The sequence below is a fragment of the Euwallacea fornicatus genome, chromosome 24, assembly GCF_040115645.1.
Source record: "Euwallacea fornicatus isolate EFF26 chromosome 24, ASM4011564v1, whole genome shotgun sequence".
Taxonomy (NCBI): domain Eukaryota; kingdom Metazoa; phylum Arthropoda; class Insecta; order Coleoptera; family Curculionidae; genus Euwallacea; species Euwallacea fornicatus.
This window is the reverse complement of record NC_089564.1, coordinates 2,834,519-2,860,179: the sequence shown is the minus strand read 5'-3', so window position 1 is coordinate 2,860,179 and position 25,661 is coordinate 2,834,519. Positions and strand designations below refer to the sequence as shown.

The following is a 25,661-nucleotide window of genomic DNA, read 5'->3' as shown; positions in this document are numbered from 1 at the left end:
AATTATAATTTTTTAAATAGTAACCATACTTTTTTTGTATAAGAGCGCTAATTTGCAAATTTTACAAATTGCTGAAACTCGTTTTTTTTTAAATGGTACCCATGATTTTTTTCAAGTCCTTCTAATATAGTTTTTAATTCTCTATTAATTTGCAATAACATCTTTTCATTTAAATTTTGTGAATATCTCCATAACTGTAAATGTTAAATGAAAAGATGTTATTGCAAATTAATAGAAAATTAAAAACTACATTAGAAGGACTTGAAAAAAATCATGGGTACCATTTAAAAAAAACGAGTTTCAGCAATTTGTAAAATTTGCAAATTAGCGCTCTTATACAAAAAAAGTATGGTGCATTAAAAAAATGTTTTAAAGTTTTTGAGTACCTTTGACTTTCATTTACTACTTTACAAAAACAAATTTCAAAATTTCAAAAAACACCAGTTTTGTGATGATTTTTTTCTGATGCTGCATTTTTAAAGAAATTTCTCTAATACGGCAACGTCGCAACCAATTTAAAAATTTTTTAATGTATTTTCCTTCTAAATTAAGGTTTCATCAAATGGTATAAAAAAAATTATGGGTTACTATTTAAAAAATTATAATTTTATGCTGCCCAGCGAAAACGGAACACTCTGTATAAACAAAAATATTATTAAATCATGCAGCTTTCCAATATAAATGAGTACTGTACTAAACATTTCATATTGATATTTATACAAAGACACCAGGAACCAAAGCCGGAGTAATGGCGAACCCTGTATAATAATCATAATAATGATGATGATAATAGTCTAACATGAGGCTATTATCGTAGTCATATCAAGTCAGAGCCAATGTTATCTCTGAAGTCCAGCAATATCAAAATAGATCTCTCCGCTTTATAAACGTGACACGTGTGTAGACGATTATGTTTCCATGTGAAATGCGTCTCACATTGATTAAAATTGCAGTTTCATTTAAAGGTCTTAACTTAAAAATAGCTGTGTCCGAGCTACTGCAGGTTTAAAGGTCTGTACAAAATGTCCTCTTTTCCGCAATTCTAGGACCTTTTTGGAAAAAAAATTACTTGCAATAACGCAAAACCGAGATATTTGCTTTCTGATGAAGCTTCCGAATCTCGTTGTACCTCAAAGTCGCTTTAATTGCACTGCAACCTGATTTGTCTTCAAAATTTTCGAATTGAGATAATGAGATCATACCATGTTCACAAGTTGACGATGTGAGAACATTCGCCAAGTTCATTATAATCGAAAGACACGGAGCATTCGAATTATTTTGAGGATGACTACATATTTTCTTTCATATTTTATTGTAAGAGGTGATACGAATTTTTCAATGTATCTTCTGGCACCATTTTATCAAAATGTGTGATCGTTTAATTTTGAAGAAACTGAATAGATGGCTTAACAATTGTTTTCGATTCCCTATTCTAAGCCGTTTTGACCCCTTTTCGCAGTTAATACCATCAACAAGAATGGAAAGAGATCCGGGTGTTTCAATAAAATTTATGTAATCGTTTCGTTAACAACCGTAGGAATTCATTTTAATTGAATTAAACAATTTTTTTTTCAAATCGCTGATCCCAGAATTTGGTGTAACTACCTGATAACATCTATATTAGGAGTTTAATACCGAAATAGCCCCCTTCAAACGAGTAACATAGTTCGGTAACTGGAGCCGAGGGCGAATCGCACAATGCACAAGTGTTAGAATAGTACATTAAGAAGAGGTTGCATAAGGCTCTCATTGGCGCACGAATAAAGATTGCAAAACAAGGAGCGAAGCAACAAGTCGGCAATGAATGAATACCTTTATCTTATGCCACTTCTTCTCTTGGCGTCGATAATCACAAATTTGAATCATAGATTAAGATTGTCAAGAAATAGGTTGCCAATACTGTTGATGATTCCTTGAAATTTTTGAGCACCATTTTCATGAATTCGCCATTTTTTTTGTGCCCGAGGAGGTGGAGATCTTCAAAAGACACCCGGTCTAACAAAGCCGGGTAGTGTGGGATTCGGGCTGCCTGAATTTGCCATTTAAATTATATGCGTTAAACCGTAGCTAACACGACAGAGAAACAGCCATGACAGTTCTATGTACAGCTCAAAAAAGTATTCGTACAGCCGCAATGAAAATTCTGTAAATAGTAATTTTCGACTGATGTTTTTCAAATTTTGTATAATGAAAATTGAAACCTAAACTCAGCTTACGTGTTCGAGCAACTTTTGAACATTTCATTTTTAGACTGCTTTTCAAGGTCATAAAAAATCTCCATTTTGGAAACTTCTTGTGCAGTGGAAGTTTTCCAATATGGTTTTAATAATCTTGTAGAGGAGATTTTTCTACATATATCTTGAAAATTTTATCAAAGTTGAACTATAAATACGGGAATTGGAGCCCTTTAAAATCGTCAAAAACGTCTAAATTTAACCACTCTGCGTGAAAACCGTCACTTTTTGACAGATGTATATAGAAAAACCTCTCAAGAAGATTATTAAAACCATATTGAAAAATTTCCACCACACAAGAAGCTTCCAAAATGCAGACACTGAAAAGCATTCTAAAAATTAAATTCTCAAAAGTTACTCAAACACACAAACTGAGTTTAGGTTTGAACTTTTATTATGCAAAACTAGAAGAAAATTAATCGAAAATTACGGTTTCAGAATTTTTTTACAGTCGTAAGAATATTTTTCGACTGATTGTAGTTATTTCCACATAGTTCATAGTCAAATCGCAGTTTTTTGTCATTTATTTAGTGTTTGTATTGAACTAGACAGATGTCGAAATTTGACAGAAGTGAAATTCAATATTGTCAAAAATATGATAATATTTAGATATGATGGAAATTTACCTAACAAAACTGAAAGAGGACTGGAATATCCTTTAGCAAATTTTATATATAAGAAACAACACTATCACATTGATTAGCGTGTGAAAAGTTCACTTTACACATTCATATTAATATGTAAAGTACGCGCAAACGCAAATACCTGATGTGCTGTTGCTGAATTTAAAACTGCTGAATTGTTGATTGATTAAATTTATTTAATTTGTGTGAATTATTTGTAAAATTTATATTATTTTCTGCATAAATTAGTTTTTCAGATGCGGTTTCGCCCACATTAGAACCCAAAGTGTAATAAAATCCGAGGCATCGTCGGGGGCTGAGACGAGATACCCCAACAGGCTGCAGATCCGTTTCTGTCCTGGGCCCTCGACATGACAGACAGGCTCGTAAATACACAGCACCGAGAGAGCCCCGTTTGTTTGCCCAGCACTCGAATTCCTACGACAATACAGTAGCTAGCGAACGGTGGGACCCCCCTCGCCGCCATGCTTTAAGCATTTGGTAAATACAAGGAATGCGTAATTGCTTAGCCGTAATGACTTTCCATTGTACGCCGTGTGTATTAAACAAACTTTGGCTTCAGATTAAGATTAAATTGTTATTGGTATTAGAATTTCGGCAGGAAATTGTATGCGTTTCCATTAACGTATTGCGATTCGACAGTGACTTGGTGCTCACGACTTTGTCTCAACCAGTTCAAGCATACCCAATTGGATTTATGCTAATTCATGACTTTTCATAAGTTATATTTCTAGGCTTTCAAATTTTGTCAGTAAAATCTGATCAGATTCTTTGCTCGAAGGATTTCTTGGGAAATGAACACTGAACAATTTGACGATTAACTAGTTATATATTAATATGATCGAATACCTCCGGAAAAATATCTTCCAAAGTTTTGCCAACTTCGAAAGATATTCTAAAAATCAAATACGCATTCACCTTTGCTCCAGTTGGATCGATTTTCTAGCTCTTAGCCATGTCCCCCTGTTCACACTATAAAACTGCAAGTTCATCTAGAGTTGTAGGGTTAAAGTCATTGAAACGGTTATTATTTGTAAGAAGCCAACTAGTCACTTTTTATTGCTTTATAAGAGCTACAGTAACGCTTTTTCATAAAATATTTAAGAAATAGAAATGTTTTACTATACAGGGTGTCTCGTATCACTAAGCTTATCTGGTAATCGGAGGTTTCTTATACGAAAATAATTAGGCTTTCCCTATGGCGCTTTTTTCTCTGGCGCTTTATACTCATTAATTAAGGAGTGGAAATTAGTAAAAAAATTACTTTCGTTAGTAACTAGGGAGTTTCTTAACATATTTTAATGAAATTTTTCAGTGATGTATAGTGAAATCACACGCATATTTCCTATCGTTTGGGTAAACAAATAGGGAGAAACAATGGAGAAAATAACGGATCGTGTACACGTTTTCCCTCCACTTTTTTTGCGCACGCCCATGGTGCACTGTTTAGTTATTCGAACTACTTGTTTCTTTATCTGGATTTCTTCATTCTAGCAAAGTTTTGTTCGACAGCTTAGTGTCGATGAAATTCCAGCTGATTGCCCTTCAATACCTGGCTTCCATTTTTTATTTATATCGAAAATCTAATTCCAAAACTCTCCATTGTCACGTAACTCTCTTAAATATCATGTTGTGAGTGAGATAAATTTAATTTCATATTTAAAAGTTATTGCTGGAATAATTCTACTTGAATTACAATAAAAAAGGCAAAACATCTTCGCAAAACATAGCCACATCAGGAACACGAAATTAAAAAAAAAATCATAATAATCGGCGTATTACCACGGGAATAATTGTTTTTCAAATGGAAATTAAGGCATTAATAAGTGCAACGTACACTAAGTACTAGTAACGGCAACCATGTGTGTTTTGGAGGGCAATAAGCTGAAATATCTTCTAAAGTACGGCGTAAATCTAAATTTCACAAAAATGAAGAAATTCACATAAAGAAAAAACTCATTTGAATAAGTAAGAAAATTTACCATTGTCGTCCGCAAAAAAAGCGGGGAGGAAAACGTGTACACAATCCGCCATTTTTCCTATTGTTTCTCCAAATTTTTTCCCCAAATCATAGGAAACGTGCGCCTAATCAAATGCTACGATACTGCAAAATTCAATTAAAATATGCTAAGAAACACTCCAGCTATTAACAAAAGTATTTTTTTATTAACTTTAACACCCTAAGTATGCGTATAAAGAGGCAAAGAAAAAAATTTCATAAAGAAAGTCTAATTATTTTCGCATAAAGAATCTCCGGTTAGCAGATTGGCCTACCAGGTTTAAACCAGTTTCAGTTTTTTTCAATGCTTTATACACATAGTCGTATCCATTACGGTTAACTGTCAATGATGTTTCTTAAATAACATTTTTATATCGCAAAAATCTCCGATGACAATAAAAATAATTACCTTGATGGCACGAATCTCTTCGATTATCTGGTGAACGGATGTTTTCAAAAAATACGAGTAGTAACAATCTGCCAATTTGTATAAATAAATTTCGCATCAAAAAAGCTTTTCTAGTTACAAATTGCTTTTTCGATGATTTTATATCAATAGCAATTACCATTCGCAACTGTTGAAATTTGAAAAGTTTTTCTAAGTTTCGATTATTTTGTGTTAGTAATATTGAGATGTACACATATACAGGGTGTCCCCTTTAAAGCTGTGATTGAAGATCACTCAAAAATAGTACGATGTGTGAAAAAAAGTTTCAAATAAAAGTTGTCCGGTAAAGAGGGGGGCATATCATGAAGATAGTGACTTTTAGCTAAAGCGTAATTGTAAGGTAATTTCTAGCGCTACTTTTTTTTTAACGGCAACCCCGTATTTTTACAGATCCTTGTAGAGCTTCAAAAAATTTAAATCTTTAATTTGAACAATTTTTTTATTAGACATTTTGCTGCAGAGTTATCCTTGATTTTTGTTAAATTTTTTGAGATAGTCGAAATTACTGCTTTTGTTTTTTTAGAAAAGTTTTGCAATGAATATTCGGTTTAAAACTGGTAACAATTCTTCTATCTATTCAAAAAAACATTATTTCTATGAAAAAACATTTTTAATTTCCTCTTATTAGAGTTTTCCTTCCTATAAGGCGTACAGGAAATCGATTTTTTTTTTCGACAAACTAATTGTTTTGTGTGAAATTGTTAAAAAATTATTCTTTTCATTTCAAAATTCAGTAATTAAAATGAATCGCTACACTTTGCATTTTGATTTAATTGCTGCCTTGCTCAAGTATTACACAAAAATTGACTCGGTTTTCAAAATCAGTTACATGGAGTTCCTGATGTAAAGAAATGTGGTAAAGATGGTATTTAGTCACTTTCAAAATTCTTCGGACGTTTGTCTTTGATATTTCTGAATCAGCAGCAATTTGGCAACAACTTACATGGGAATCGAAGGTAACAGCTGCAAGAACTTCTATTTGATCGCCTTGATGTGTTGCACTTCTGGAGCAATCGCGGTTTTTTCTATTTCTAACGTTTTTGTTTCTATGCAATTTTTAATGACACTGTTGAAAGTCGTCTAACAAGAAACTCATTCATCGGGAAACGTTTTAGCATAAACTTCTACTGCTCGATTAACATTCCTTCCAGCCTCTCCATAAATAAAAAACTTTTTCTAATTTTTTGTTCAAAGTGAAGCGATCCATTTCAATTATTGAATTTTGAAATGAAAAAAATTATTTTTGAATAATTTCACATAAAACAATTACATTGATTGTCGAAAAAAGAATATCGATTTACTGTAGACCTTGTCATAACGAAGGCACTAACAAGAGGAAATTTAAGAAAAACACTTTTTCATAGAAATATTTTTTTTTTTCATTAGATAGAAGGTTGGGTATGAGTTTTAAACAGAACATGAATTCCAAATCTTTTTTAGAAAAAAACATGCAATAATTTCGACTATCTCAAAAATTCGATAAAAATCAAAAATAACTCTGCAGAAAAACCTCAAATAAAAAAATTATTCAAATGAAAAACATTCATTTTTTGAAAGTCTACAAGGATCTGTAAAAAAATACGGGTTGCCATTTGAAGAAACAAGTTGCCCTTCAAATAACGTTTTGGGTAAAAGTCACTATCTTCATGATATGTCCCCCTCTTTATCACACAATGTTTATTTGAAACTTTTTTTCATACAAAGTACTGCTTTTGAGTAATCTTTAATCCCAGCTTTGAATGGGACACCCTGTATATAAAGGTAAAGAAGGAGGGAATAGGGCTATGATAAGCTTTGAGAGAAGACATCTAGAAGTATTTAATTCGCAAGATGTCTGAAGCCACTGTAACAATAACGTTTCAATTTCCTTTTTCGAGCTCGAGACATGACATTTTTAGGTGTATGTATATGGAGATGTTCATCAAGAATATAATTTCAAGCAGGATTTAGGGCCATCGACGATTGCAGACTTTTAATCAGTCGACAATTCAGTCGATTGTTTGCTGAAGTGTCATAGAGATATAGGTGTGTGCCCCCATTCACCGTCTATTTAATCTGTAGTCGGTAGTGTGGGTGGTGGGGAAAGGGGGCGTCGTCCCAAAGCAATAAATATTCGCTAGGTGTCCCGGCAAACTACAGACTAACACTTCACAGATATATTAGTCGAATAGGTATGCATCATCATATGCATGCATTTATCCGCCGATTTAGAATCGGTAAATGTTAACCCACACGTATGTCTTTATGCCAATTAAGTAAGTGACTAAACTGTGTTCCGGCCTAAAGTCTGTAGTTTACGATGGTCATCAGCAGCATTTAGTCACCTGGATATCTGTACACTGACCGTTTGCGCAATCTCCCTCCGTTAATCTCTGAAGAATTGTATAACTCGAATTTTTCGAGAAAAAATAAAAGAATAGCGAGGTTACTTTTGAAGAACTGAAAGTTCTTGATTATTTGTCTATCACTGTAATTGTGATTATTAATAGCGATTAGATATTAACAGTCATTTCCCAAGTCGTAGTCTTGTTTTCATTCCATTGCCCTTGTATCAAGTATGAGTAACCTCATTTTTTTCTTTCTTAGCTCTTATTCGACATTTAACTATATCTAATAGCTTAGTGATCTTTCAGAACCCAATACGAATACAGGTTCGACTTAGGGCCATATTATTAATGTGTTGTTATATTTTTAATCAAGGTTATTTTCGGAGAAACCACAATTCTGATCGATACCCAACCTTTACTTCAGCGGTTCGATTGAAAATAGGTCGCAGTTAAAGGTAACAGGATGTTAGTAATTTGACCTTGTCGCTGAAACAATTGTTGATCTATGATGACTATTGACTTTAATTTTTAATAGCTAAAAATGGCCACATTTTCTCGATTTTTAAAAACGTTATAGTTTTGAAGAAAATTTCGGCCTTGGATGGTATATTCATAGTAGTTCGAGCTTTCCGATTATAAACAACGATATTAGGAAAATTTGAAATTTCACCGGAACTGTTACCATTCGTGGCACATTGCTGTCTTAGTTAATATGCTACCTCAATTCCAAAACCGAGTCAGCTCATTTTAGCTTTAAATATGTATACCTCATAAACCCTCGAAAACCGACGAAGTTATTAATTTATTTTTAATGCTATACGGTGTGGTCCAGATTTGGGCTTGCAAATATGAGCATGTTGAGAACTATAAGAGGATAGAAAAATAGTTAAATTGAAAAAAATTGATGGGAATTAAATGGCCAATTCGATATCGCTTTAAATATAACAATTTTATGATTATTATTTTATTATATATTTTTTTTTATTATTATATTATATATTTTTTATTATTATATATATATTTTTTAATTATTTTATTATAGTATAATTAATAAAATTGTGAGTATTTTGAGTTTCCAAAACGAAAGTCTTAAAATATTTTTATAACAGCGTTCCACTGATCATACCGTTCTACTTCCTCTTTCTATTTAACCGTTTTTGTAGCTCTTATAGTTTTCAAAGTGCCCGTACATTTATGCCCAATTTGGGCCCAATGGTAGGATATGCTGGAAGTCCTAATTATCTGGTCTGAAACAATGGTCTTATGGTTTATCTGGAGCAGTTTTCGAGATAATGACGTAAAAAAATTTATTTTTTTAATAGATTTATAGTTTTTACCTTGTCAGCGGTTTAAAATAGAACAACTCAGTTTGCACTAGATATCACTTTTTTTTGAAAAATATCACCTGCAAACAAAAATTCAAAATTGTAAATAATAATGTAGAGAACATAACGTAATATACTTTCTTTCACAGTGACAAAAAAATCTGGAATATCGCGAGTATTTCAAAATTGTTGCACAAGGCCTGTTTTCGAGATACCTCTGTGTCGAAGATTCAATTAGCTATTCAAAATTTTATTTAAACCGCCGACAGGTTTTGATATATTTATATATTTCAATTGCGATGAGGGAAATAGAAATTTGCTTTTCATCCTGTAGATAAAATCTAGTTCGAATCTAGACAGATTGCATCTACGGGATGAAAGTTTCTATAGAATTTCATCCTCCTCAAGTTGGCTGTTTAGCTAAAACATCACAAATTGATTTGTACTATCTCTCAGTCGAAACCTAAAACAAATATTTCAAAAATTGAAGGAGCTGCAGACCAGGTAATGACAAAGTAATAAAAATTTTATGTATTTCAAAAACTAAGGATGTACTCTATAAATTTATAATGACATTGTCCCATAAAATTGAATTTACTACGAAGGTTTTGCTACATAATACTCGAATACCCTGTATAATATTTTTGAATTCTGCTTGCCATTTCATAATTAGTTATGCATATGTATCACGTGATGGAGAAGCATTTTATGCGATTATACACGAGATGAGTCACGAGAAAAGTCATCTTCCCAACGACTTAGAAGAAATGTACGTATCATAGTTTTGTATCCCGCAGACGAGACAACAATCCATGGTAGCAAAATTAATGGACGTGGTGTCGCCATGATCTTTTAACGTCCCGCATGCGCAACTTGCCGATAGGTACGTCAAGTAATGGCGATTTTCCAAAGAATGGAACCAATTGTAGTCGAAAGGGGATAATTGTTTGCCATGTTCGTTTCTAAGGTTTCGTCGCGTCTTTCTTATTTAAAACGGAATAATTATTCTTAATCTCAATTTCAGTTATATCTTCTTTGTTTCAAATTTAAACTGAGAAAATTGTTTTTGCTTGTTGCTCATAGCGTATATTTACAAAAACTTATTTACGTGTTTAATTTATTAAAAAGTTTGCAACATTCAGGCCCTTTCGACGTTCTGTAGTTAAAACTCAAATATACAGGGTTCGCCATTACTCCGGCCTTGGTTCCTGGTGTCTTTTTATAAATATCAATATGAAATGTTTAGTACAGTACTCATTTATATTGGAAAGCTGCATGATTTAATAATATTTTTGTTCATACAGAGCGTTCCGTTTTCGCTGGGCAACATAAAGCTATAATTTTTTAAATAGCAACCCATAATTTTTTTATGCCGTTTGATGAGCCCTTAATTTAGAAGGAAAATACATTAAATATTTTTTAAATTGGTTGCAGCGTTCAAATTGATATTTATACAAGGACACTAGGAACCAAGGCCGGAGTAATGGCGAACCCTGTATAAATAATATCAAACAAATTAATGGAAAAACGTAATAGTTTTAATCCCAAAAACTTGTCGATTTACGGAGATAGATGAGAATTGGGATTCGCACTGTAAGTAAATACAACGTGTAAGTCAGTAATGTGACTCACCTTAACTGTATTAGTGCGCAAAAGTACTGCATTAAAGGCAATTAAACTCCCTTGTAATAACTTATAAGGAGCATCGCAAATCTCATAGTTATTCAAAATAGCTAAGGGACTAAGGTTGGGTGTTAATTGTTGAACACTTGACTCAAATAAAACCACTTAACACTTAATTCGGCTATTTTCAACCAATCGTCTTAAGTTACACCCCATAGACCAACTTCGAATAGTTCTTGTGCCCTCTGTGGCCCCAAAAGATTCCCTTGGCACGTAATCGATATCCAGGCACTTAGTAAGAATGTGTGAGCGAATGTGAGACTGTTCTTTGGTAACTAAATACCATCGGCGTGTCGGCAGAACCCCAAAACGTATTAAGGACGATAAATGCGACGTGCCACCCCTGAGGCAGGACGCACTCTAGAGATCTGAGATTTAGAATCGTCCACAGAATTAAAGATTTGGATATTTTGAATATCTGGAAAGTTTTTGTGGTTAGAAATAATATTTATGCTACTTCCAGTAGTTTAGAAATCGTGAACAATTCAGTTTATAAAAAAATTAATTAAACATTTAATTAAAATTGAAAATAATTTTTTTTGAAATTGTATTTTAGAAATAAATTAAAATTGTTTCGCTAATGACGATAGGGGGAACGTTTAGTTTCTCATATTTTAAAGATTTTGGCTTTCGGTATTTTCAAATTGGAATGTTTTTAATATTTAGTTATTATAGATGAACAAAAATTAATTACTATGATCTTAAGTCCTTATTCTGCTTAACCTGTAAACCGCAATTATTGTCTTTGGTTCCTTTTCCAGTTTAGTCTCATTCGCCAAATTAAATTTGCATACCTCCAATGGGTAGAAATATTGAAATTCAAATACATACGTATGTATGTATGTGCATATATCATTTTGTGCCATGTATCGTTGAAACCAGTTTATTTTCCGGGAAATCAGATATTCAAAAAATTTTAATTTCCCTTGATTTCACACGTTAGTGTGAGTGTAAAAATATGCATTTTTCGCTGTGCTTTTTTCCATTAGAGTTATGTAAGGATTTCCATTTCAACTTTAGAAATATTTATAACCATATATATGAAAAAAATGCATTAAACTTTTTTATAGGAAACTTGATTGTCTACAAAGTCAATTCTTATAACTTTTTTCTCGTAAATGTAGTGGTTTCCTAGATATTCACAAAAAACGTAATTTTACGCAAAAAATATATATAAATCAAATATTGATAATTTATTTAACCCTCTTAAAACATTGACTTTCACTTCATAAAAATAATCCAAAAACAAGAATTTTCTTATGAAAGTTTCCGGGTTGAAAAAAATCCAAAAATGCGTCACATAGCACTCAGCGTGTTCAAACAATAATGTGTTTCAACAATGTATTTTTAAATCCAACTAACGTAAGGGATTGTGTAGTGAAAAGGGGGTGCTGGATGGGGTAAACAAAACGTGGTTTTTGAATATATTTTTATTTTTCCAAAGGGTAACATATCATTTGTGTCAAAAATTTTGTTGCGCAGGTTCCACGGTAATATTTAAGTTTTTAGATTCGTTCTAATAAGGGATGCCACGTAAAAAAAGATTCGGAGCTACAATGAATAAAGAAAATAAATGAACGATGAATAAAAAAAATAAAAGGAGAGCGTAGCAAACGCATACACTAATATTCTATTGTCCGTGAATATCTCAGAAACCACTACATTTACAAAAAAAGTTACCACAACTAAAGTCGTATCCAATGAATTTTGCTACAAAAAAACCCAATGGATTTTTCTCATACGAGCAATAGTTTCCGTTATATATGCTTCTAAAGGTGAAACACAATTCCTTACACAACTCTGTAATGGAAAAAAAGCGCAGTGCACTCAAAATAATGTTTGAAATCAGGAGAAATAAAAATTTTTTGAATACCTGATTTCCCATTAAGTAAAGTTAACCAGTATCGTTTATCAAACCTATGAGCTACACATTTACAAAAGAAAGGCTGTAAAATTTTTTGTATGCTTCCAAGGGATATCGATTTCTTAGATGATTCAGTCGAGTGTAAGCTCAGCGGCAAAGATGTTTGTCGTACGGAATAAAATAATAATTGAAATAATCTCTTACTTCAAAGACGCGTGAGATACGTCACTAGAATAGCTGACATTTAGTGAGTGAAAGTGGGTGTGGCGAAAAACGTTTTCTTCTTGTTTAGTGAAAGTGGAAGTGGTGACGCTTATGCTGTTGGTACTCTCGGCTGTATTCCTTCCTCAAAGCTAACCTGAACTACCACCGTTACCTACATATGAACACTTTGAAAGTTCTAAAAAATTCACTATTTTCGCGCATCTTAACCTTATCACAATAATGAAACCAGGCATTCGTAAGTATAAATTATCATTAATTATTAATATTGCAAATCTCTATAAAAATATTAAAAATAATGTCCGTGCGACATTTGCTTTCATGGTCTACCTCGCAATAAGCAGTTAATGCCCTAATCGCATGTCGTAAAATATCTTGAAAACGGTTAAAGAAACTATTTTTCTTCAAATACCTTTTTGATGTAGAAAACTTTCGTGTATCATGATATATAAAAAATTTATTACCAATGTTAAAAAAATGACGTTGATTTTTGTTCGTCGGTTTAGACTCAGGTGGTGGCACCTGTTTTCTAGCTTGAAAAGGGGATGTTGAATGAATCTATCGAATTCTACCCCTTCTTCCATTAGTCATTTCAATTCAAAACTGTGACTTTCATTCCCAAATTACGGTAAAAAATTAAATAACCTATCTCAAATCAAACAATTCTTGATAAAGTATTTTTATGAGATATTCGTTATATGATGAAAGTTTATTCGATTAAATTGTCAATGTCTACAAGTCAGGAATTATTCAAATGTGTGATGAATATGTGCCATTCGATCGTTGAATTTTTCCTCCAAATATCTCGGATACCAAAAATTATAGATTATCTTACAATATGCATTGACGCAGTCTGGATTAGAAAAAAACACTCTTTTTTCATCACACTTTGTATTCATGTGATTTACCCTAAAGTTAATAAAACATTTTATGCTCGAGTATTACATATGAAAATACTTTATAACTTGGAATCTGAAAAAAAATTAGATACTCGCGAAAAACCAACATTTTTATCTTTGGAACTTAAAAAACTAACAAATTTGATTATTTTCTGATTCAAAAACATGAATTTTTTTGAGTTTCATAAATAGTGTCTTGACATCAGCTCTCAGTTTAATTTGCAGAATTTTCGATTTCCTAAATCCATATGGCGAATGCGTTTTTCAAATATTGTCCGATATGTCCAAACCTCAATTTGTTTATCTTGAAAAAATTGTCCACTTATTGTGTTACAATATGTGGTAAATAATAAGTATTTTAAAACCCTAATGATCTATCATTCTAGCTTGAGTCTATGCGTTTGAACTCGTTATCTCGATATTACCCCGGTTGTAAAATGTAATTCGAGAAGCTTCTGGTTTTTGTTCCGGGTATATTGGCCGTGTAAGTGGCGTGTCTTTGATATATTGTAACCGTTTAATGGGATGTATCGTTTGATGACACAAGCAATCAGACGGATTAATCCCCTTTTTGTTCCCTTCACGACATTAAAATTAAAACACTCACTTGCAAATCGAGGATCTGCCGCTGAACTTTGGTACCATCCTGAAGAGTAGTGAGGAGGCAGGCCTAGGTTCTCTGAAACTGGGCAGTACTGGCCCCCGCCAAACTGCCCCATCACTGGATAGCCACCGTTCATGCTGCAAGCTCCTGCACCTGAAGTGGCACCAGGTGAATTTATGCTACTTCCACTTGAAGTGGATCTATAAAGAACACATCGATGTTGTCATATTATAATATTATTCAAATTTTGAGATAACTCACCTGTATGGGGACGGTGGGTTGGCAGCCAATTCCAACTTTCTGTAAGACTCTTCGATGGGACTTAATATGTCCGTGACGCTAAATGGAGTGGAGTGGTGCAAGTGTTGCAAGTGACTTAAGGAGCCCTGGCCTAAGTGACCTTTAGGGCTTAAGCTCATTGCCAGCTCAACTCCATTGAGTTCGGGCAGTAACCCATGGAGATCGCTTGCTCCTCCGGTGCCCCGGTCCACCGGCAGCACGGGACCTTCCCCGTAGTTGCCACCTGAATGAACAAAATTTTAATAAAATTTTGAAATATAAACTCCCCACAATTGGGCTTATTATGTACCATATTTGGCTGCAGCTGTTAGATTTTTCCAAATTAAATTGAATTAAATTAATCCAAACTGGATTTTTTCTTATTGAAATTAAATTTATTTTTCTTGATACGGTAATATATTCAATTTTGCAGTTCAGTGGAAGTATTAAAAATCGTTTTTTGCAATGCGTATCTTGCAAATGACACAATAAGCAACAAGTTAATAAAGAAAATTGTAAAATTGTGATGATTTTCCTTCGCTCACTTACAAACATACATAAATGAGATCTTTTGATAGTTCCCAATAAAGAATAACTTAGTTGTGAAAGATCTGGCGAGCCTGCCAGCCAATTTATGTCTCCGCAAGCTGAGAAAAAATAAAAATGTTTTTCCAAAATTTTCAATTTTTTTCGAATACATCTAAAAATGATCGGATTTTTTTTTTAATTTCGACACTAAATTTGCATGAATCCGAAAAATCACTCGCACGTTCATTATTCCTAATCATCAACCCTGGGTTAATTAGTTTTTATATATAACGAAACTTGTGGTTGGAGTAACCTTCACGAAATTTTGGTTCGCGCAAAAGTACTCTTAAAAAAAATTGTATATCTACTATTACTTCAGCTTACGTACAAGGTCCAGTTGGTAAGCATAGGAAACACTATCTTCCCAAACCTGTGATATAATAGTTGTTGATAGCGAACTATGACATAATCATTCAGAAATCTAAAGAGTTATTCAGAGTGATCATTGAAGAGTAAGCCCAGTTATTTGGATAGATTGAATCTTTTATTTATGAAATCACACTAAAAACCTCTTATTGGGCCAGAGAAAATACTGAATTACATTGAAGTCTACCATTTCGAGTTCCCCTAAAACCGCATCAACTTACAACACATATAACACACATTATTGCTAGCTTGGAAAATACAACCAATCTCTCTTTTGTACCAAACATGCCAAGAAATAGTTCGAAAAACCTCTGAAATACACACGGTGACTCAAAATTGAATGCAAATATGTTAAGAGAGTACTTTTAAGGTCAAAATAAGACTGTTTCGTTCTGTAAATCTGTGACCTAAAATGGACCCCTTTTGAAATTAGGTTTACATCATTTTTTAAGTAAAAAATGAATAGAACGCCTAAAAAGCAAGGGCCTGCGTATTTTCATGCAATTTGATTGATGATTGTGGTCACGATCTGAATAATAAATTTTTTTTCACCCAACTTTCAATGACTCCAATTCCAATGAAGTCCATTTTAGAACACAGGTTTATAGGAAGAAGCAGTCTTAGAAACCGTTTGACCTCAAAAATAGTCTCCTAAAATTAAATTAAATTTGTAGTCCAATATAATAACAATAAAAGAATAAAATTGTAATGAAATAAAACTTGAATGACCCTGTATATCAGATTAAGATATTCGAACAATGTAGCTCTCGTAAGCTATGGTGCTGTCTGCAAGAATTCACAATCAGGGTCGTGATGAAATAGGTAAATGGCGTAAAAATAGATTAGCTAGAAGCGGGTGAACAAAGTGAAAAGCAGTGAAACTACTTTCACAACAGAAATAGAAATTAAAACGTTTTATATACAAACTGACTCTAAGAAAATCTCTTATGGAGTAATAACATTTGTACAGACTCATACACCAGCGCATCACACGGTGGGTGGAAGAGGTGGAATAAAAAGTGGAATGTCCAACAATTCAATATACACAACGATATGGAAAGGAAAGTCCTGTGCGAGGATTCTGGTAGTAAACATGAACAAATTATTTCGAAGACATCCTACTACAATTTGCCTATATGAGGCGTGTTGAAGCAGTATACAGAGTATCCGAAATTTTCTTGCCCATGCAATAACTCTGTAGTTAGTACAGATACAACTTTCAAATCAAATGAGAAAATGTCATGCGTTATTTAATCAACTCCGTTCACGTGCAAAAAGCAACATTTCGCGCACTTTTTATCAAAATAAATACAAAATTTTGCGATTGAAATAGTCTTAAAGTACAATGTGAAGAAAATGTTTCGAATATTATACATGTATAAAAAAAACAATCGTAACTAGAAAATAAACGTATTAAAAAGGAAGAGGCAGAAAGGATTTAAGTTGGAGAAGACGAAATAATTGAGCGTCATTGCTATTGGATTTCACGGGAAAGAAGACTCAATATTTTTCTGAGCATTGCCTCCGGTATATTAAATATTTAATTATATGATGTATGTAAGAGTAAATTTGGTATAATTTAAATGTAGATTTAACAATGGTGAACTTTAACAACTTTTAAAAACAGAAACTCGAAGACAAATATGTATACTTTTTCATTTTTACATCACTTTTAGAAACACGACTCCCATTGCTATAATCTCTTCATAAAATTGGCAGCTGTGAAATGTAGTGACGCACCCAGAAGAAAGAGCTTTGACGAAACCCTAAATTTGTAATATTTATGGAAATTCTGAGAAAACGAACTAACTACACCATTGATTTTCATAAACAAAGCTGAAATATCATAATTTCTAGTTTTATTATTCGATTTGAAAAAATCAAAGGCAGACGTATGTGGAATTTTAACAAGTCAAAATGTCAAAGACAAACTTCTCGTTTGTCGCTAAACTTCTAAAATTTATGGAAACTGCGAAATCAAGAATACACCACAGGTTCTCATGGGAATTGAAACGCCATTAATATATTATTTATTAAGCACATGCAAAAATTATCTATAATTTGAAAAAACATGTATTTTAAGCGAATAAAAGAGTGAAACACAAATTTTAAGTAACACCAACCACTAAAAAAAACGAAATAGGAGTAATAAATTCGCAAAATTGCTGGATTTTAAGACGTTCCAATACAAATCTAATTATTAAGCGTATATTGAGTGATGTAATGGTCCTTTCTCATTTGAGAAATTGTACTTTAGACAAGTGCAGTAAAGACTGAGGCGTGCTGGGCGAAAAAAGTGAAAGTGGACAGAATTGCTTTAAAAAGGTACTGGATTAAATATCATTCTAACACACTAATGACGTGATTTGTATAATGTATATCATAAAAGTCCCCTGCAATTGCGAAAACATTAATTTTAATCCAATAAAAACAGGATAGTACAGAACACAATTTTCCATTAGAAACTGTCAAAACTAAAAAAATATAACGGGAAATATAAATGTAGACTTGCTGGTCACACGAGAAGAAATACGAACATTTTCTTTCTCTTCATTTCTGATTTTAATATGAACAAATTTGGTGGTAAAATCAAAATTTAATAATCATTCATTAAACTGCTTTTAAATTCTTATTTACTTGATGTGAGGCACAATAACAAGTATACTAGATGTGAATTTAATTTCCAAAAAATTTAATGGTCGAATAAAAACGAAAACGAAAAAGAATCCTAAACCTTTAAAAACAACCTGGACTAAAGGGAGGAAGAGGAAGGGTTTGCGAGCGCTCAAAGAATTTTACGGTTAGAGGACATAAGCCTGTACTTGTTTTGAGCACGACATAGATACGTCTTATATTGACGACATTTAATATTTTTTTCTTTAGTGATAATTTGAAATTTCATTGCCAAATATTAAAAATTATTTTTAAAAACCTGGCAATAAACGGAATATTCTTAGACGTAGGGCGTCGATTCCACAATTTACCATTTACCATCAAACATGTCACTAACAAATCGATTGACCCCAGACATATCTTTAATAATTTCACGTTTCCTTGAGGCTCTTTTTAAATGACCAGCCTTTATTACGGTATCATATGGAGACATTGTTTTACTTTAGCTGCGAGTTTTGGTCAATTTCGAGCTCTTTTTTTCTAATTTTAAAGCAACTGCTGACGATAAAGCGAACCTACCTGCAGACATGGACTCCAGGACCGCGAAAAACGATCCCCTCGTTGCAAAACCACTGCTGTCCAATTCTTAATCCATTAAAGTGCGGCACAACGCGACTCAACACGAAAACTTGTCGGAAATAAAGCCACCCACTCAAAATCAAGAACCCGAAACGCGCTACTCAGAACCACTCGAACCGATATCCGAATTCAATAAACAAACTGACTAACTATATAAATAAATCAGCGATCGGGCTATAGCACTCTTTATAGAGCACTCTTGATGTAAGACTCTTTAGCTGCGAAGAGCGCTTAACTCGGCTAAGCGTACTCTTAGAGTGCCCTCCAAGTGTACATGGCACTCCGCTGCATTCTGGGTACTCGAAATTTAAAATGGGCGGGCTTTTACCCGCTCTCCGCCAATAGCGACTTTCCAACTTTCGTTGAGGCGGTGCCGCCGGCGTATAGGAATCCGCTACTTAGCAACGCAAGCTTTAGGACGCAGTTTCTGTGCTGTGCTGAATGGTGAATCGACCTTAAAGCTCGAGGGGCGGATGGTCGATTGCGCTCCAGAAAAAAAGATAGGGTCCTTGTGGAGAGGCAAAATGGGACGAACTTCACACTGATATTGTATGTTTTATGGTTTTATTGGGCACATTGATTTGAGCAGGCTGGAGCACTCTCTTTGACTCCTATGAATCTTTCGATTTTAATGTGCATTTCTATACCTACGGTAAAAGCTGGAGTGGGTCGTAAATTATCATGAAAATATCATCGTGATGTAATTACATTTTTAGGAGTTTTGCAGAGCAGGCTCATTCTTTTGTGCCCATGATGGGCTTCCTTCTCTTTTACCTTTTATTAAATCTTAAATTGAAACACAAATAAACAGGCTCTTCTAACTAGTGTGGCAATATTATGTTATGATATACCCGAACTTCACGTATGCACATGGAACGACAATATTTTATATTTATCGCTTTTATTTATCCCAACATTTTACACGCGTCGATTCATCTAACACCCCTTATTTCCCGCTTTTTCAATCAACTAATGCAATTCACATAATCCACAATAAAATCCTTGTTTCTTTCACTCTTATGGGGAATTTGGGGATCAGCGCTAGTGCGCACTCGGCGCAACAATATGTTTTTTCTGTTTCAATAGTCCTTGTTTTATTGTAAAGTTTGGTAACATATTAGACAGACGCAGATAACTTTCACCGGTCAAGTCACCGCATTGAGTGCGCACTTAACACACTCAAAAAATACTTCTCTTAGAGGCCACAAATGTAAACACTTCCAAATACATCGATAAATACCTATTGATCATATATACTAAACCTTTTGTATTCTACTCAGAATGAAACGGAGTAACTGTGAAACAGGGTTTTGTGACGGTGACTATATTTTCAATATTTTGGAAATACAAAGTCGTGAAACATTTTATCGAGAATTTCATTCATGTGTCAAATATGATATTTCAACAATGCAAAACTGAGTTCTCATTGTTACGTTGAACCAATCACTAGCACAGTGCAGCGGAAGTTTGCACTAGCGCAATTATCACGATAATTGACCTAGCCGCCTTAGCAGTGTTGTAACAGACTAAAATATTTAAATTTTGCCATCGTTTTGATCGAAAATTCTAATTTTTTTTTAATTAACTCTAAATTAATCTAGAATTTTTTACTAACTTTTCATTTATTTTTTCTCTACCCCTGGGAAATTGCATACCATTCCGAGTTAAACCAACAGTGTTCTCGCCTCTAAAAGCTGCTGTAACATTGAATTTATTTTCTAATCGTTTAATTTAGTCCGATATACCTGGAATGTATCGTGTAAAAAGGTTTATGATAGGGCTATTTTGATTTTGCCTCATGTCGTTCGAAATTGTAAAAATATTTCTCTAAAATTTTACTAGGATAATTGTTTTCATACAAAATATTTTTATGTACGTAGTTTCAACATTAAAATTTTATTCAAAAATGCGCAAACATATGCTAGCATACGAGTGTGTTGGGAAAAACAAATGAACGATGGAGTCCGTGCAGTGAGCTACTCTGGTTAAAATGTCAAAAGCATCGCCTAGTCGATTATTGTGAAAGTAATCATGCGCAGTATTGTGTCAATTTGCAATCATGTCGAATTACTTCTTCGGGTTCGAAGCCTTACCGTCTTTTATTTAATTTTATTTTCTTAATAAATGGTCCCTAACCGTGGAAAAAACAATGCACATAACCCTAAAAAAAAATTACTTATGACACTTACGAGACTGCTGCCCTCACCTACGACACGTGCGATAAGCTTTACATTCTTTGCTCGTTCAGTAAACGACTATTGACTATTCGTAATAACATCAGCTTTATGTGCACCCTGGATGCAAAGCCACAAAGAGGCGTATAAATTAGATAAATGATTTGAAGTAACAGGAAAAAATTCTGTCCCTCACTGTAAATTTATCTAGGCCCTGCTGGAAATTATCAGGACACTAAGGGCACAATTATGCACCATATATCCAGCTTCATAGCTTCCGTTTTCCTGTGCCTACACTCTTAAATGCAATAGTGCAATTCTACCGGTCCAACAACTCCTACTGGTGTGTAATGCGTTGTTTCTGTGAAATAAAATATTAAATTATTAATCTGTTTCAGGCGTATAGAACATATACACATGTAATATATAATTTTACACTTTTACAACTTACAAAAAACAAGCATTCGCGTTTTTTTTTTATTTTAATCACTTCATGCAAACTTTCCAAAATTATATAAATTGTTCGTTGCGCTTGTTATACTACCGCTACGAATATGTTTCATCTAATTTTCAAACACAACCTCTCCTCACACCTCAAACGAAAAAATATATAAAGTACAAAAAATTGACTACATGCATATGCAACTTTCGTGTGCGCATCAGCATTTCTCTCCTTATTAAAATTGGGTCTTATCTAGATTACAAATCAGCCCAAGTGATCAACCCCTACAAACTCATTCCGATGGGTTTTAACGCCTTTGAGAGTACTACAAGAACATGATGCAAGGACTACTATCAACAACACTTCTGACCCACTTGTCGTGGTCCTCTTGCCAGCACTTGAAAGCGGTTGTAAAACAGAGTATGATACAGGCTAGGGGTTTTATTTGGAATTTAATATGTTTTATGAATCTTTTATACCTATTTATTTTGTGGAATTTTGAGATAGTTACATTTCGATTTGCAAATTTTAATTCATCACTACCCATTTTCGCCCCTTTGCAGCCCGGGAAACACCGGCGGCGCGGTGGCTACAGTCAAAATCACAATGTTAGACTTCAGAATGGTAATTTAGATGTCTCTGGCAGACGACAGGCAACGTTTTTGATAAGTGAAATTGGCAGCTGGACATTTCTCTTGTCATTTTACAAAATAAAAGTCGGTTGTTGATTGTCATTCAGCAAATTTGTCACTGTCCTTTGTCATTTAATACTTAAATAGGTGTTACCCCGAAAAGTTTGTTTTCGACAACAGGATAATCCCTCGATCAAAATGGATTTAAAGCATTCTTACGGTTGCTTCTAAGTTATCGTCAATCTAAAACACTTCCACTAATTTTTATATTACCTCGTTATCCCAAAACAATTGAAATTCCTTTGTTGAGCCAATGCAGCCAACGAAGATAATTTCTTTGGACTTTTTGCCCCATTTAAATTTTCTCTCGTTTGGAACCTGAACTCTAATTTCAAAAGATTCTGAAATTGCGCAATGCCGTTCTCTTTTTTGTCTACACCTCTATAAGAACGTTATTTTCAAGACCAAGGGAATGGATTTGTTTGTACAGTAAATTGGACTTAGCAAGCTAAAGTAAACCAAAAAATAAACAGCTCTCATTTGTTATCAACTTTCCTGCTCTTTATTTCAGCGGAACCATTTTATTCTGGCTTATCGAAACTTGTTGTCTGGTAAATTCCATGTTGGCCTAGAAAAGCTGAAGAAAATATAATTTCAAAATTATATTCACCTCAATTATCTCTGCTCAATTTCTTGATTTTGTTGTCGGCCGTAGCTTTAAATTACTGAAGCCGATTAAAAACTTTAGTCTTTCACCGAGGAAGCATGCAAAACCCATTCTGTTGATATCATCTACCAAAATCAAATAATATTCAGTGTAACTTGCGGCTTGACTTCCATTGGTTCCGATACCGCGGGGATTGCGCATGCGTTAAGGTAGTAATTTAAGCATCTCTAAGGTTAATTTAAGCAAAAGATGCCTTAAAAACTATGTCTAGTTCGCCATAGTTACGAAGTTAATTTTTTAAATTATTTTCCTTAAAAAAATCTGTTCGTCGTGTGCTGGACTGTACATTAATACTAAAGGTGGTTATTTTTTACCATGAAAAATTAGTTGAAAGTGACATGTAAGAAATTTAGCGGAACTAGTGACACGCGGTTCCGTATCGTGATAGAGTTACATAAAATACTATTTCCTAATGAGTTTCAATTGTGGTTGTATGTGCTTATTTCTCGTTGCACTGCAAAGTGAAAGAATCGTAAAAAAGGCATACATTTGAATATATTCGAACTGGATGTAGAACTGCTGCAACCATTATTGGTATTGCTGAAACATAGGCATCTGCATTCGTTATGTAATTAGTTGCGAAATGTACCCAGCTTAATCACTGGTTAATCAAAAAACTATCACTGTTTTATTTGCGAAAATTAGAGAAAATATTTTTTCCAAATTTTGACAAAGTAAGCGACAACTTTTGTGATGGAAAATGGGGACTAAATGGGTTTCATATTTTTTAAAGCCACTAAAGCATTTACGCCTTACAAATCCACCTCTACCGTAAAAACCTTCTTATACGCTTAAATTATAAAATACCATCATGCACAAATAGTTATTTTTAATGAGCCTAAGGTAATTTTACATTTTTTCCAAGTAAGCATACAACTTTTCTCCCATTGATACCAGATGTTTCATTTTTCTGTGATTAAAAAAAAAGAGATAGAGTGAAAAAGTGACTAATGACTCAACACACGAGTTGTGACGCTTCACCTTTATTCCCTAGCCATTAAATGTGGTACTTTACCGTCCATCCATTAAAAGTGATAATTTTTACAACCAATTTTACATTATTAAAAGAGTTCAAAGTTAAATTATTATGTATATATAGGTTCGTATACTATTTTTAATGAAAAAACGAAAATGTAATTCAATCATAAGTATAATGTAAAGATAAAATTAAATTAATTTTAAAATAAAATGAGTCAAGGTTTTCTAGGAATCTATCGTTATTGTTTATAACAAGTTCTTTAAGGGGTTTCACTTTCATTTCTACAAAATTTTTATAACTTAACACTCTCGAATAGCACTTCGGATATGTAATAATTATTTAATGAATGACTCGGTCAGCATGCCGGATTTGACTTCAGGAAGAGATCTCATAAGTACGAAAGTCTTGTGTTATAGCCGATGAAAATATCTTCGTTAGAGAACAAAGTCATAAGATGAAAAAATCAAGATAAATCGTTGAATTGTGTAATGTCAACAATTATGAATGGAGAAATCTATAATATAATATAAAAATGAATGAAGAACTAATAAAAAAGCAAATAGGCGGATTATATTTTTCTCATTGCTCATCGACTGAGTGCTGAAATCGAGCGCACCATAACTGAATAACTAATTTAAATTCTCAATATATGTAGATAAAAGAGTTATACCAAAGAATTACTATGGAAAAGTGGTAGTATGTTTCGCCAAACACTTAGCAAGCTTACATCATATGATTTAGATAATAATAAGACCTGAGAAAATCAAGTCTCTGGCAATCTCGTGGAACAAAAGTTGTGCGAAATTTCCACTTTTTCAACAGGTTTTAACTTATTTGTTGTAAATATGCTCTATAAGTTCAAAATGGATTGGTCAAACTGCCCACCATTCTGCGTTGAAACCAAGTGAAAATAATTTTAATCTTTTACTAAGAGTTTCTACAAACACCTTTATAAACGTTTGCGCGACAAATTACTAACTCTCTTCAGAATCTAGGACAAAAGAGTAGAACTAAAATGAACAGTGAAATAAATATATGAGGGAGGAGTATTTAAAATGTGCGAAACACTCTGAAATTACTCTTATCAATCGCCACTATAACTTTTTTTCAACTTTTACTTTGAGATGTCCTTTGTAGAAAAGATTGATTTTAGGTCACTTTTTCATAGGTCAAATATATGCTTTTCACAACGTTGATAGTAATGGCAAATTTAAATGAAGTGATGCTTCCATTGTTACCAAGGAGGCACTATCTTAAGCGTAAAATCAATCATCTCTGAGCTTTTGACGGTGACAGAGTCGTCACCGAAACGTTAGCAAGGGTGTTCCTCCAAGCCCTTAATAAGGGGTAAATACAATTCGTATTTAATTTAAGCTTAAAATAGTGTGCAATTTTATCAATCCAATAACCATTATTGGCATCTAAACCGTTATTTAAAGAAAAATAAAATCAATATTTCACCCATGTCTCTCTACTTTCTAATCATTTATAAAACATACTCGTGCAGTATACGAGGTGTTCCTTAATCGATGGTAAAAAATGAAATGGGTGAATCATGAGCTTATTTTAAAAGAAAAACTTCGTATAAAGACGTGTCCTAAATTGCTTCCATTTTGATTTACCGTTTTATCATATCCTTAGGTCAGTCAGGGTGAACGTGGCTAGAGATTTTTGCAAATATCTCTTAAACTATTGTTCCTAATAAAAAACCAAAAAAGTCAATAAAAAACATAGAGGATTAGATGATGTTAGAGAATAAAATCTAAAAATGCCATATAAAGTCCTGATGTTAAATATTGAGGAAGACCACAAAAATAGTAACGCCCCGTGGGGGGTTTTAAATAATTATCATTTCAGTTTAGTCATAATGCTATATTCCCAAATGGTTGTTACTGCTAATTTTGAGTTAATTTTCTTTACAAATGACAGAAAAATTAATGAAAATCGAAAAAAAAGGAATTTCAACACCGCGT

The 25,661-nt window shown here is 33.3% G+C and overlaps 1 protein-coding gene and 1 long non-coding RNA gene across 2 annotated transcripts in view; one reads left to right on the top strand and one right to left on the bottom strand.

Moving 5' to 3' along the window:
* The window catches only part of LOC136346792 (uncharacterized), a 38,204-nt gene extending 34,775 nt beyond the window's left edge, over window positions 1–3,429 (top strand). Inside the window, exon 3 of the long non-coding RNA XR_010733360.1 lies at window positions 3,107–3,429. This is a non-coding gene — a long non-coding RNA (uncharacterized lncRNA). The remainder of the gene's footprint in view (window positions 1–3,106) is intronic.
* The window catches only part of LOC136346769 (homeobox protein Nkx-2.1-like), a 47,443-nt gene extending 28,469 nt beyond the window's left edge, over window positions 1–18,974 (bottom strand). The window contains exons 1-3 of the mRNA XM_066296189.1: window positions 18,675–18,974; window positions 14,511–14,772; window positions 14,253–14,449 (exon numbers count right to left, since the gene is read on the bottom strand). Coding sequence (XP_066152286.1) covers window positions 14,253–14,449; window positions 14,511–14,772; window positions 18,675–18,684 — 469 coding nt within the window. The 5' untranslated portion in view covers window positions 18,685–18,974. The remainder of the gene's footprint in view (window positions 1–14,252; window positions 14,450–14,510; window positions 14,773–18,674) is intronic.
* Between the last annotated feature and the right edge of the window lie 6,687 nt (window positions 18,975–25,661).